The 13,434-nt window shown below is 37.1% G+C and overlaps 1 protein-coding gene across 1 annotated transcript in view; it reads right to left on the reverse strand.

The window, feature by feature from the left end:
- Window positions 1-2,193: 2,193 nt before the first annotated feature.
- The window catches only part of LOC121735437, a 50,762-nt gene continuing 39,521 nt past the window's right edge, over window positions 2,194-13,434 (reverse strand). The window contains exons 4-10 of the mRNA XM_042126274.1: window positions 10,362-10,464; window positions 6,935-7,120; window positions 4,669-4,836; window positions 4,206-4,277; window positions 3,250-3,383; window positions 2,703-2,906; window positions 2,194-2,419 (exon numbers count right to left, since the gene is read on the reverse strand). Coding sequence (XP_041982208.1) covers window positions 2,219-2,419; window positions 2,703-2,906; window positions 3,250-3,383; window positions 4,206-4,277; window positions 4,669-4,836; window positions 6,935-7,120; window positions 10,362-10,464 — 1,068 coding nt within the window. The 3' untranslated portion in view covers window positions 2,194-2,218. The remainder of the gene's footprint in view (window positions 2,420-2,702; window positions 2,907-3,249; window positions 3,384-4,205; window positions 4,278-4,668; window positions 4,837-6,934; window positions 7,121-10,361; window positions 10,465-13,434) is intronic.

The raw sequence follows: 13,434 nt of genomic DNA on the forward strand, positions 1-13,434 counted from the left end.
TAGTTATTTTTGTTCTGTAACTACTAGAGCTGGCCCCAGGTAACTAGTTACAATAAAATTAACTAAGTTTTGCTCTTTCACTCGTTATTTCTTTGTTATTTTAGTTGTTCTAATGATCTGTATCTACTAATTTCTACAGGTTTACATGAAATCGTACATTTTGCCGCAATAATACAAGCATTTTCATGTTTCAGTTTTAGCTGTTATTTCATATTTTTGTTATATTATATAAATATATAATATAAGAAATAGACCACCTTAGACTTTTCAAGACTTTTCTCTCTGGACTTTTCATCGCAAAGAAAAAGACTTTTTTTTTTAATTTATGATGTAGCATAGACTATGACAATAGATTGTTGAAAACAAATACTATTTTTTTTTGTCTGTTGGGCAAAGGCCTCCCCCAGGGTCTTCCACTTGTCTCGCTTCAGCGCCACCGTTGGCCAGCCCGGCTGGTACGCCTCCAGCACATCGCGCCATCTTTTCCTAGGCCGGCCACGGTTGCGTCTTCCATCTTCAGGTACCCACTCTGTCGATATCTTTGCCCAGCGGTCGCGATGCATATGGCTAACGTGGCCAGCCCAATCCCACTTTAGCTTAGCCGCCTTAACTCCTACGTCCGTGATTTTTGTTTGTGAGCGCAGTATTGTGTTCCCTTATTTGGTCCAGAAGACTCACTCCCAACCATGAAGTTAATATACCTAGCGGAATAGAGAAACAAAGGCCTGATCAAGAGAGATGTCACTATCAGTAACACTGCGTGGTAAAAAGAGACGTGTGATGTAATGAAAGCAGCACTCTTTTTTTGACGTCCAGTCGGCACGTGCCGCACGTTGACAATTTAATCTCATATAAATCATGTTAAATCATGCTTGTGTCAGTGTATACGTACAAATATTTTTACACACAGATGAAACTAATTTCGGTTACGTTTGACAGCTCGAGATTGTTGCTCTATTCCGCTAGGTTAACTTTATGATCCCAACATACTGTGCCCCATTGCTCTTTGGCAAGCCCCGAGTTGGGACTTTCATTAATAAAATATTATTTATAATAATATCATAAACAATGAAACAAAACACACTTTAACATTAAAATAGTATATTTATTTAAAACAAAGTTTCTACTTAATTAAAATAAATAAAATGTACAACAAATAATTTGGCTACGCTATTTACAAATGCTTATTCAGTCTGTCACTAGAGTGACAGTAGCTTGATTCCAGTGGCTGTACAACTAATATGGCAACTTCGCACACAGCAACGCGTGACTAAAGTACTATTAGAGAAGTTGAGTCATAGGCAAAAGGCGAACATACTTAATTTGGTCGCGTTTTGTCAAATCCAGCCGACAGATCACAGCTTACATTGAATTAACTTAATCCGACCAATTGACGTAGGTCCGTCAACTGCCTATGAATAAATTTCCTCGATGAAACATTCTTTAAAACTATGCTGAGAGCGAGTTTTGTCACTTCTTACCGTGATAAAGTTAACTGTAATTTGTAAGGCATTATAATATAACCATTGGTTAAAAATTATAACAAATTTGATGCCATACAACATTACTTAAAAATAACTTTCGACTGCTCATGGTAAGTGACGAAATCTCACACAACACACTTAGCCAAGCTGTCATCGTTTAGCAAAATATTATAATCTTCTCCTTTTTGGAATATTAATTTCGTGTGTTCGCCATGCCAAGTCAAGTCTATATTATTCTAATTGAAACATAACTTTTCTTTTTGTTTTGAGCCGACAGATGCGACGACAAAATTGTCTCCATATTGTATATTTTGTCGTTTAATTGGAATTTATAATACCCACTTTGACATCCGCAACAAAACTCTACTACAAAGACTAAATTTGTCCCCAAGCATTAGCTTGGGTTAACTGAATTAGCACACGACGCGATGCAATTTTATATACATTCATAAAAACGACGTTAAAAATTAAATTTCTTGCCTCCTCTCGCATTTTTCTGCATATTTTCTAATGAAGTAAGTAAATAATGGTCTATTTTCGAACAGCTAATCAAAAAAATGCATCTTCTTGTCGCGTATCTTTTAAATATAAAATAAGCGGCAAACGAGCAAACAAGTCACCTGATGGAAAGCAACTACCGTCGCCCATGGACACTCACAACATCGAGCTGCAGGTGCGTTGCCGGCCTTTTAAGTGGGAATACGAGAGTTTGAAGAAGAGAGCGTATTCGTACCCTACTCATTACAGGGCACTTGTCGGTACTGCAGGCAGACTCCGATGTTCTCTTCAGGGTTGTTCTTCAGGGTCGGCGGACCGAAGTGGACCGACACGGCGAAGGGCGTGATGGACGTCTGAACTGAGCAGTCCTCGTATAGCTGACCGGGGCAGAAGCTGTTCCCGCAGTGGTACGGGTCGCAGACACCAAGCCCTTGGCCCTAAGAAGAAAAGAGAAGGTCAGAAAGAACAACATGCGGTATGTAGCTTTGTCAGCTCCTCTCACCTTCCAACTTCAAATCAATACGTAGACAAAGGAAGGAGTGCTTTTAGCATTATAAGTGTTCATCAGTCGCATGTCGTTCAAAGTCCTAGCAATTCTTCGGAGCAATCGCCATGATGTAATCAGTATAGGAATGCGATCACATCCCAATACAAAATATCTTCCCAAATAAACCATCCACAATATCTGTAACCTAATTTCTATTATAATAATTGACTCACATAAACAAAATACTCGTTCTCGCAGGGTATGCTGATCCTATCCGTGCACCTTTGGCGTCCATACCCTGAAGCCCCTGAGGTGCCATATCCGAAGTACTGCAGGGTCCCCCCGTCTAGGTGCTGCAGGTATGGCGACCAGCGCAGCACCCGCCCCCCACGCCCGCTTCTACCCCACATCCAAATGGGGAGGATGAAGTTCCATATCTGGAAGGTTTTATAATGACATTATCTATTTGACATTTTAGTGTATGCACCATTTATAAAGTTCTTCCGACTCATGGACAATAATTCATCTCGACAACTATCTACTCTTACGCGTAGTAAGAGATAGATGGTTGTCAAGATGAACTCTACTAACTCATAGTTGTAAACATTTTATCATTGTTCCAACGCAACTCAAGAATTAAACCCGCGACCTCCGTATCGGCGAGGCAAGTTCTAAACGTTGATATTATTTTCATAAAGACAACTTGATGGCCCCCTATCAAGCTTCGAATGGTCACCTACTTGATGGCAGACCCTTAAATTTTTTTCATGGAATACTTACCCGTGACATGGCGCTCGGTTGAGTCTTATTGGAAACTGGTCGCTGCTCGATTATCAGAGGATCAGCCCCGGAACCCTCTTCATCATCGTCATCATCATCATTCATAACCGGCATTTGAGGTGGTGCCTCTGTAACTATAGGAAAGACCTATCAGTTAATAATTTCTTGAATGTTGGTTTCACAAGACTGATGATTGATGATGATCAGAAAAATATTCATTAGTGCATGCAATTTGGTCGGGTTATGCCGAGAGTAGCCAACAGATCAAGACTAACATTGACCAGACATAACCCAACCAAAATAAATCGTGCTTGCTTCAAATTCTCCGAATGTCACTCATGCAGTGTCGAAAACATCGCCCGAACAATGGAAAATACTTCAATAAAATATCATGCAAAAGGAAATATGGATTTGAACGACGCATGATCAGACGAAAATTAATTATGGAGTAAGCCTACCCAATTAAAAGTACTTGGGACTCGTCAAAGGAAAATCCACATGTTATATAAATTACGTCGATTTACGTAACTTTGGGATGTAAGCGAGGTTTCTGAAAGCCTTATTAAAAGTTTAGATAATGATATTATTATAAATTATTATGAGAAAGATACCATTATAAATATGAGAGGCAGAATAATAAGTCGGAAGAAGCCATGAGTCTAGTTGTTTTCTGATTACTAAAATATGTTGGCGAAAGTCATGAGTAGTCATAAATCCAGTTGTTTTCTGATTTCTTGCTGAATGGATTCTTTACGATTGCATGGAGTCATTTCATGAGACTTATTGTTTTCTAATTGCTTGCATCATTGATCCTCCACCGACAGTTATAACTGTTGGAATATAGCTCTAGAAAAGCATACGCTATTTCTGTTTTACATAAATACATAATTGTATAATAAATCTTATGAGCATTAGTATATATTTTATGAATGGATGAGGTAAAACAAATTGTGAACCATTCATTGGTAGCATGTCACTCTGTACTGCTGTTGGAGTACTGGACACAGGCTCCAGAGCGTCCAGCCCACCTGTAGCATCATAAATTAATTGTTGTAGTTCATAAATTTAAAAACTTTAGTGTCGAACACATAGTTCATTAAAAACGTGGTCATCATTGAAAGAAACTTTAGGAATAGTTCCTTCTTGCTTTATGTTGAAACCATAAAAGACTTTCTGCACAGTTTCTTTAGATTATGTAGGTAATTTTCAATATTCTTTGAGTTAATAAACACTTTCATCGTCTGGTCGTATAGGCGGCCTTGTGTCTTGTGTCTACGATATCGTTCGCTTTTACAATCGACGAGACGACCGAAGATTCGAGAACCAATGTAAACTGTTTGTCGTTTTGAAGCATTGCCAGCTTCCCAAACTTTTAATATCTTCATCCTGCAATTCTTGAATCTAATCATCACCACTCACCTATAGTATTCATCATCGTCGGGCCCCTACTGCCAATTCGGAAGGACCGGCGGTCGCACTGCGCGTACCGGATGGAACAGAAGCCGGAGTTGCGACGAACGCACGCGCGGTACTCCTGGCTGGCCAGATGACGACCGTTCGACGCGTAGTTAAACGTTCGTATTGTACCTGAGAAAAAAGCGGAAGCTATTAAATAGTATACGACTTGTCTTCACGACCGGTGAAAGACGATAAGTCATTTCAGAGTTAAGTAAACCTATATATTGTCACCCTAACATCGCTCCTCTTAATGGTAAACAATATTCACCAATATGCGGTCAATAGTTGTAAACTTGCATCGCTAATACGCATTCCTAAAAACCGACGATAGCGAATATATTTTTAAAACTTCATATAAAAGTACTCATAACCATAAAATGAGGTCACATAGAGTTGTTGAGGTTTGTGTTGCCTATAAACTGCTATCAATTGATATTTCTACTATACGATAGTGCACTCCCACTACTGTTTTATGGGGTCTTGGAAGCTTCGGGAACAGTTTATCGCCAATATAATATTATGACGTCATATAAATGTTATGTCCATGAGATCTAACGACTAATTTGGACTCTGGCTATATGGCGTCGTCTTTAGGTTTACCTGTATACTGCATATGCTTGAAAAGTCTTTACTTATTGAAATTGAACAATTTGTTTATCAGCCGCGGTCATTCAATGCTTAAGTGATTAGTTTAAGAAGTGTTTAACAGAAAATAAGTTTGAGACATGTAGATAATTTTATAACAGGATTGAGGGCATCTATATTCCAATGTGACCAGTCACATAGACGATGGCCTTCCACTGCAGAACCTTTTAACCCTGAAGGCCAGGCCACAGGTTTTCGGAAATATTAGTGGAGGCCTCAAGGGAATATAATCTTCGAAGCGAGACAGAATAGTCAATCAATCCGAAGCTCCTTTTACTATTTTCAGCAACCATATTTATATCGCTGAACTTTGATTTTGGCTCTTTTTAACATAAATAAATAAAATAAATAAAATATATTTTTATTCAAAATGGGTATCATGATACACTTTTTGAAAGTCGAACGAAGAAACTACGTTGCCTACCACCGGTTCGGGAACTACCCCGCCGAGAAGAACCGGCGTAAGAAACTCGCACGGGGCCATCTTTTGCAAAAAAAAATGGAAAATTACAATGTTATGGCTTACAGCTGTGTAACAAAATTAAAAGAAAAGTAACCTGCATGGAGCCACCCTATTCCCAAGGTGTGCTGTCCTCAAAGAAATCATTGACTTTATAATACGCTTTAGCACACAAACGTTCTTTAACTGCTTTTTTAAATTTGTTTAAAGGTAGATTTTGAACATTTTCTGGGATTTTATTATATAGGCGTATACATTGGCCTTTAAAGGATTTGCTTATTTTGGCTAGTCTGAACATTGGTATTGCTAACTTGTTCTTATTTCTAGTATTTACATTGTGATTATCACTTTTCTTTTTGAAAATATTTATGTTCTTTCTAACATATAAGAGATTTTCCAAAATGTATTGAGATGTGACGGTCAGAATTCTTATTTCTTTAAATTTTTCTCTTAGAGATTCCAAAGACGACATCTTATAAATAGAACGAATAGCTCGCTTCTGCAGCACAAATATTGTATTAATGTTCGCCGCGTTTCCCCACAAGAGGATGCCGTAAGACATTATGCTATGAAAGTAGCTAAAGTAAACTAATCGCGCGGTCTCTACATCAGTGATTTCACGAATTTTTTTAACAGCATATGCTGCAGAACTAAGCTTATCTGCCAGTTTCGCAATATGTGGACCCCATTGTAACTTACAATCCAGCGTTATGCCTAGGAATACGGTGGTGTCTACTAAATTCATTTTCTCATCATTTAATAGTACATTGGTTTGTACTTGCCTAACATTTGGCAAGATAAATTTTAAACATTTTGTTTTATTAGAGTTCAAAAGTAAATTATTAGCATTAAACCAATGTACTATTTTTGAGAGAGCACTATTTACCTCGTCATAATTAAATTGTCGCCTCTTCACATTAAAAATTAGTGAAGTGTCATCAGCAAAAAGTACTATCTCATGCTTATCTTTAACAAGATAAGGTAAATCATTTATATAGATGAGAAAAAGAAAAGGCCCTAAAATGGACCCTTGTGGCACACCTAGTTTTATTTTGGTTCCATTAGACCTTATGGAGTTAACCCCTTACTATTTCTAAACATCAAGGAAGGCTTCATACTCACCATTATCACCAGTGTAATACTGCAAGCAGTTATGCGGCGCGGCATGAGCGAGTGGCAGCTGGGTTATCCGCATAAGGAACAGCCGTGGTACCTCCCCTACAGCTCGCACCTCCAGGGTCGTACCATGAGTGCGAGGGAGTTCCCCCTCTTCACGGGTCTCGTTGCGAGGGGGTATGGTGTAGTATACTGAAATAGAGTCGGTTATTAAAACGACGAGCTAACGGTGAATAAACCCGAGAACCTGAATAAAAATCAGGCTTATTGTTAGAGTATAGACTGAAGAATGCAGCTGCTCCCTAGTCTTAAGAAAAGGTCACCCTGTTTGAAAACTCTTTTAACAAGCCTTGAAGGTAATGATCGCAAGGCCGTTTTAACTTCATCTACACTACTATTATAAAGAGGAAAGATTTGATTTTTTGTTTGTTTGTTTGTTTGTTTGTTTGAGTCGAATAGGCTCCGAAACTACTGGACCGATTTGAAAAATTCTTTTACCATTGGAATCCTGCATTATTTCTGCTGAACATAGGCTAATTTTTATTTTGGAAAAATATAAGGTTCCGTAAGATATTTGGGATTTTCGGACGCAAGGTTTAAAAAATCAACCAGAAAAGTTACTTATTTTGCGTACGCTGCCTAAACTATAAAAGATAGAGGCATAAAATGTTCTAAGTAATTATAGATCTTTTAAATATCTACAAAAAAGTCCGCGACACACTATACCTATCTATGTTGAGTGAGGCACAATAACCATTTTTTTATTAAAAAATCTAGAATTTTTTTTGGACTATATTTAAATGCGTTTATTTAAATCATGCTATTGACCCTTATCAAAATAAATTATTTCATCACTAAGTACAGTTAATGTAGATAATATTCGGTCTTTGAATGATTAAAATTGGACGTTTGGTTTTAATGTTATGGCGAAATTAAAATATTACGATTTCTGCTGCACGTTGCGAATTGGGCGTCAAGGCGCGATGCGCGGGTGTGCGTGCGGTAGGGGAGAGATTTAATTATCAGTGCCACAGACTCGCCCGGAGAGTCCACGTAAATATTACCTCGATCGTGGGAATCGCAGACACAATAGATTTTCAATAGTTATGCGACAGCCGGGTGCTGCTTTATTGATTTGATATAGACTATCGTGCTTCATTATTATAATCCTAATTTCAAAAAAGCTTTAAAAGTTATGACTACGAAAGTAATATTTTTAGAACTTTTTAAAATAAGTTTTGAATGACTATTATTTTTGATTGCTATTATAATTAATTAATTTCTTTAACTATAAATCTCCAATAGCGGCAGCCGGCTGCCAGCATAACAATTGAAGATCTATTGTGTCTGCGATACCCACGATGCCGATGCACGATGGAAGTATTAATGCATATTTTTTAATCCACACTATTTCTGCTGAATATAGGCTATATTTAATGGGAGAAAAAAGGGAACCGTATTAAGTGTTAATAATTGTGTGAAAAATCTACCAAAATATTCCTTCTTGCTTATCCATACTAATATTATAAATGCGAAAGTATCTCTGTCTGTCTGTCTGTCTGTCTGTCTGTCTGTCTTGCTTTCACGCCAAAACTACTGAACCGATTGCAATGAAATTTTGTATACAGTTATTCTAGAGTCTGAGAAAGGACATAGGCTACATTTTGATGTGGGAAAATATCTTATTTCCATGAAAATTTCGATGAAAATGAATTCGCATTGCGCGTGGCCAGCGCTCATCCCGGGGGTCCTGGGTTCGAGTCCCGCAGGCGGAACAAAAAGTTTCCAATGTTCCTGGGTCTTGGATGTGTATTAAAATAAAATTTCAAAAATCTTAAACATATTTTATGTATAATATTATAAAAAATCCAGAAATATATCGATGGAATGAACATTTTAGTTCTAATACGATTCAACAGATGGCGTTTTATTTTTTACTTTATTGTAACATAGAACTAATCATATTTATTAGTTAGTATGTTTTTGTTTATAGTTTTTAATACGTTAGAATATTATGTTTAATAATATTATCACTTGGTATAATAATAATCAATCTATCTTATCTTATGTAGAACTCCTACTGCATTTCTAATCCATACTATCCATACTAATATTATAAATGCGAAAGTATCTCTGTCTGTCTGTCTGTCTGTCTGTCTGTCTTGCTTTCACGCCAAAACTACTGAACCGATTGCAATTAAATTTTGTATACAGTTATTCTAGAGTCTGAGAAAGGACATAGGCTACATTTTGATGTGGGAAAATATCTTATTTCCATGAAAATATCGATGAAAATGAATTCGCATTGCGCGTGGCCAGCGCTCATCCCGGGGGTCCTGGGTTCGAGTCCCGCAGGCGGAACAAAAAGTTTTCAATGTTCCTGGGTCTTGGATGTGTATTAAAATAAAATTTCAAAAATCTTAAACATATTTTATGAATAATACTAGCTGTTGCCCGCGACTTCGTCCGCGTGGACTTTAGTTTATAGCGCGCGGTGTCAACAAAATTTGTGTCAAATTTAAAAACTTTTTAATACCCTGGTAAGTGCTTCCGGTGTAGCGCGGCCCTTAATTAATCAAAATACCCAAAAACAGCTATGCAGTGTGCACATAATCTATACTAATATTATAAATGCGAAAGTATCTCTGTCTGTCTGTCTGTCTGTCAGTCTCGCTTTCACGCCAAACGCCAAAAGTATCTCTGTCTGTCTGTCTGTCTGTCAGTCTCGCTTTCACGCCAAACGCCAAAACTTCCGAACCGATTGTAATGAAATTTTGTATACAGATAGTCTAAAGCCTGAGAAAGGACATAGGCTACTTTTTTACTGGAAAAAAGGGTTGTAAGGGGGTGAAAATGCGTAAATTTGTTCAAATTAAGTTAGTTCCAACAATTCATAATAGATGGCGCCGTGCGTCTTCTACATCGCGCTGACGCTTGCTCAAAAGTCTTTCTATAAGACGTGGTATCATCTTTTTAAGTTTCGATTTTTTTCGATTGTTATATCTATTCTACGGTATTAAATAACTCAGTACTTTATCTGCAGTGACGTAACCTTAAATCTATCAATGATAAATAGTTTATGGGTAAAGTTGTGTAATTGGAGGGCTAAATAAGCTTTAAAATTTGGCATAAAGTATAAAGTTTAATATAAAAAAATGAAATACTTATTGTGTGCACACTGCACAGCTGTATTGATTTAAGGGGTACCAGGGTTTTTTTATAAAAGCTTTTGACACCAATTTTGTTGACATCGCGCGCTATAAACTGAAGTCCACGCGGACGAAGTCGCGGGCAACAGCTAGTCAGTCTATAAATTGATTTTCGAATTCCAGTTCTAAGAAGTTACTGTCGCTTTTGTCATTTAATTATCTCACAGCAGTAGCAGTAATGATTTCACGGATTCCTGCTATAAAAAAATTTGATTAATACTCACTATGTTGGCCATGGTTCTGTCCGCACAGCGTGATATTGCTTTCTCCCTCCCCCAGCATCATCCTGTCCTCGTCACACTCTCCAGTCATCCGATTAGGCTGACCCTAGAGACATAAAATAAAAAAGTGATAAAATTGACCTTCATTGGTCTAACGCTAGATGTTAGGTATGCGGGAGCGTTACCGAGTGTTACCAATCAAGAAAACTGGAAGGGGTAACGTCCATTAGTAGTATCATCTGTTATGATTTAGGTTCTACGCAGATTGAGATCCAAACAAAATCTCAAGTTTAACTTCAGCTTGCACTATTAAGGATAGTATTATAATTTGCTCTATTTTGTAAATTACAAACTTATGGAGCTATTGCATTTTCATCGCGAGCTTTGAGCGCGGCGACTGAAACAAGAAATTTCGTAACGAAAATAATCTAATATCCTCCACTACGACTGCACAGAGGTGCGGCGTCATTGTGCCGGTCGATGGTGAATCATAATTTTAAAAGATGATCAAAAATGCTATGCAATAGGTATACCGCGGGCGCGGAGTCCCCGAATAACACATATCCTTTAAACAAAAAAATACGTATTACAATCAGGCTCTTCAAATCATTGCTTAATTACTTAATACACAATTTATCGCAATTCATAAAAGTAAATTATTCGTGAGAAGGCTGCGACGCCATAAATAAGGATGAGCGGCTTAATGCTCCGCGTTAATAGGACGAATTCGTTGTAAAGCTGTATTAATGTGCTCGCTAAGTATCTTGGAGATCACTTACATAGCACGACATGTCGACACGACACGATGTCTACGATATCTTAGATAAGGAGTTGTTTCAGAATAATTTAGTCCATACTTATGAGATACCTACACACGACAGAAAAGGCGTTTGAATATAGTACGGATTAAATGCAAATTTATACCTACAAATAATAAGGAAAAATCGGTAAATAATACACAATATAATATTGTTATAACAGAAAGTATTTCTCAAAATATATAATCCATTACATGAATTTTTCACTGTTCTTTTCCCATAGATTCTAATAATACGTTTATATGAACTGCAATCTGCATAGGATTAGACCCGTTACAACTCAATCTCAATAGACCCAAAATCGTCTAATACAAAATTATCGTGTCACAGTGTTTGTGCACAAACTCCTCCAAAACGGATCAACCGATTTTAATTAAATTTTGTATGTACATTCCTTAGGACTGAGAATAGGTTTTTATCTACATTTTATATTGATACTAGACAAGAAATAATCCATAAAATTAGAGCAAAACAACATCTGCTAGGTCAGCTAATTAGATAATTTATGAAATCGTGTCGTATCGGTCGTTGTAAGTTGCTTAGCACCGTGAGACGTCAGTCCCGATTTGCTAATGTAACGATGATGTTTCTAATTGTTGTAATGCGATTGTAGCTACGTTTTATGTATTTGTTTATCATTATCTAATTAGGTACAGGTCTCTAAACTCCAGATTATCTAAAGTCTAATTTATCACTCTAATAAGATATCACATCTAAGATATCACAAAGGCGCGAGTTTGTCTATGTTTTTTGTTACTTCTTTAGGAAAAAACGAAGGAACGGATTTTAATGATTAATTTTCACGCAGTATTCTAGGTTTAGACTCTAGGTTAAAATATAGGCTACTTTTTTTATCTCAAAAAAGGATACAGTTTCCGTGGGATAGGCGGTGTCGTAGAAAAAAGCTAGTTGTTAAATATGCGCTGTCGCAGAAAAAAGCTAGTTGTTAAATATGCGGTGTCGCAGAAAAAAGCTAATTGTTAAATATGCGGTGTCGCAGAAAAAAGGTACTTGTTAAATATGCGGTGTCGCAGAAAAAAGCTAATTGTTAAATATGCGGTGTCGCAGAAAAAGGTACTTGTTAAATATGCGGTGTCGCAGAAAAAAGCTAATTGTTAAATATGCGGTGTCGCAGAAAAAAGGTACTTGTTAAATATGCGGTGTCGCAGAAAAAAGCTAGTTGTTATATATGCGGTGAATCAGCACTGCATCAATAATTTAAACTTATGCAGATTACAGTAACTATACTAAACTTGTATGCAGTCCAGGTAACGTATCTGGAGAAATTATAAAATATCAGCACTTTGAAATAACAGCTTGAAAATCAATAACGAACTCGTTCCTTTGTGGGTTTAAAAATGGATTCGCTGATCTGATTACTTCTAGAAGCGTCCACCGCAACTCAAATCCCAAAAGTACTCACAATAGCGGAGTGTAGCCGATCTGATTATTCCTGGGCATTTAGACAACTTGTATTCGATTATTTCGTATGTCCTTTCCCCGGGACTTAAAGTATTTCCATAAAAAAATTCAGCAAATTCGGTGCAATGATTTGGGCGTGAAGAGGTTACAGACAGACAGACATGACATTTATAATATTAGTATGGACTAGCTGTCCCGGCAAACGTTGTTTTGCCATCATAGTATTTCTACTTCATCAGTTGATACAAAATCTTACCCCCTCTTTTGTCCACTAAGAGGGGTGCCCCCCCACCAACCACACAAAAATTATACACCAGATGTTAAGTTGGAAAATCAGTTAATAATATGAATTAGGTCCATTAAAGAAAAAAGTTTGATACAAAATCTGACCCCCTCTTTGGTCCCCTTAGAGGGTTGAGGGGGGTGATTTTTATACACCAGATGTTAAGTTGGAAGAAGACAAATATATCTGCGAAAACCGCATTCAAATCGGATCAGTAGTTTTCGTGTGATAGTGGAACAAACATACAGACAGACAGACAGACAAACAGACAAAAAAACTGACCACGTTTTTGGCTTCTATAGCGATGTAGTGACACCCTCCGCTTATTATTTTTTGAATATCTTTAATGTACAGAATCTTCATTTCTACAGTTTTATTATATGTATAGATTGTATGGGATTCGATATGACGCGTCTTTTTTAATCATAATGGCCTTTGCGATATGTAAGGTAAAATTCCATACGTTTAGATATCTAAGTTTGGTATGGAATAAAACTAAAGGCCCTGTTCCACGTCCGAATTCCCAAATGTATTTACCATTGCATAGTGCAAT

Source organism: Aricia agestis, chromosome 17, assembly GCF_905147365.1.
Source record: "Aricia agestis chromosome 17, ilAriAges1.1, whole genome shotgun sequence".
NCBI lineage: Eukaryota > Metazoa > Arthropoda > Insecta > Lepidoptera > Lycaenidae > Aricia > Aricia agestis.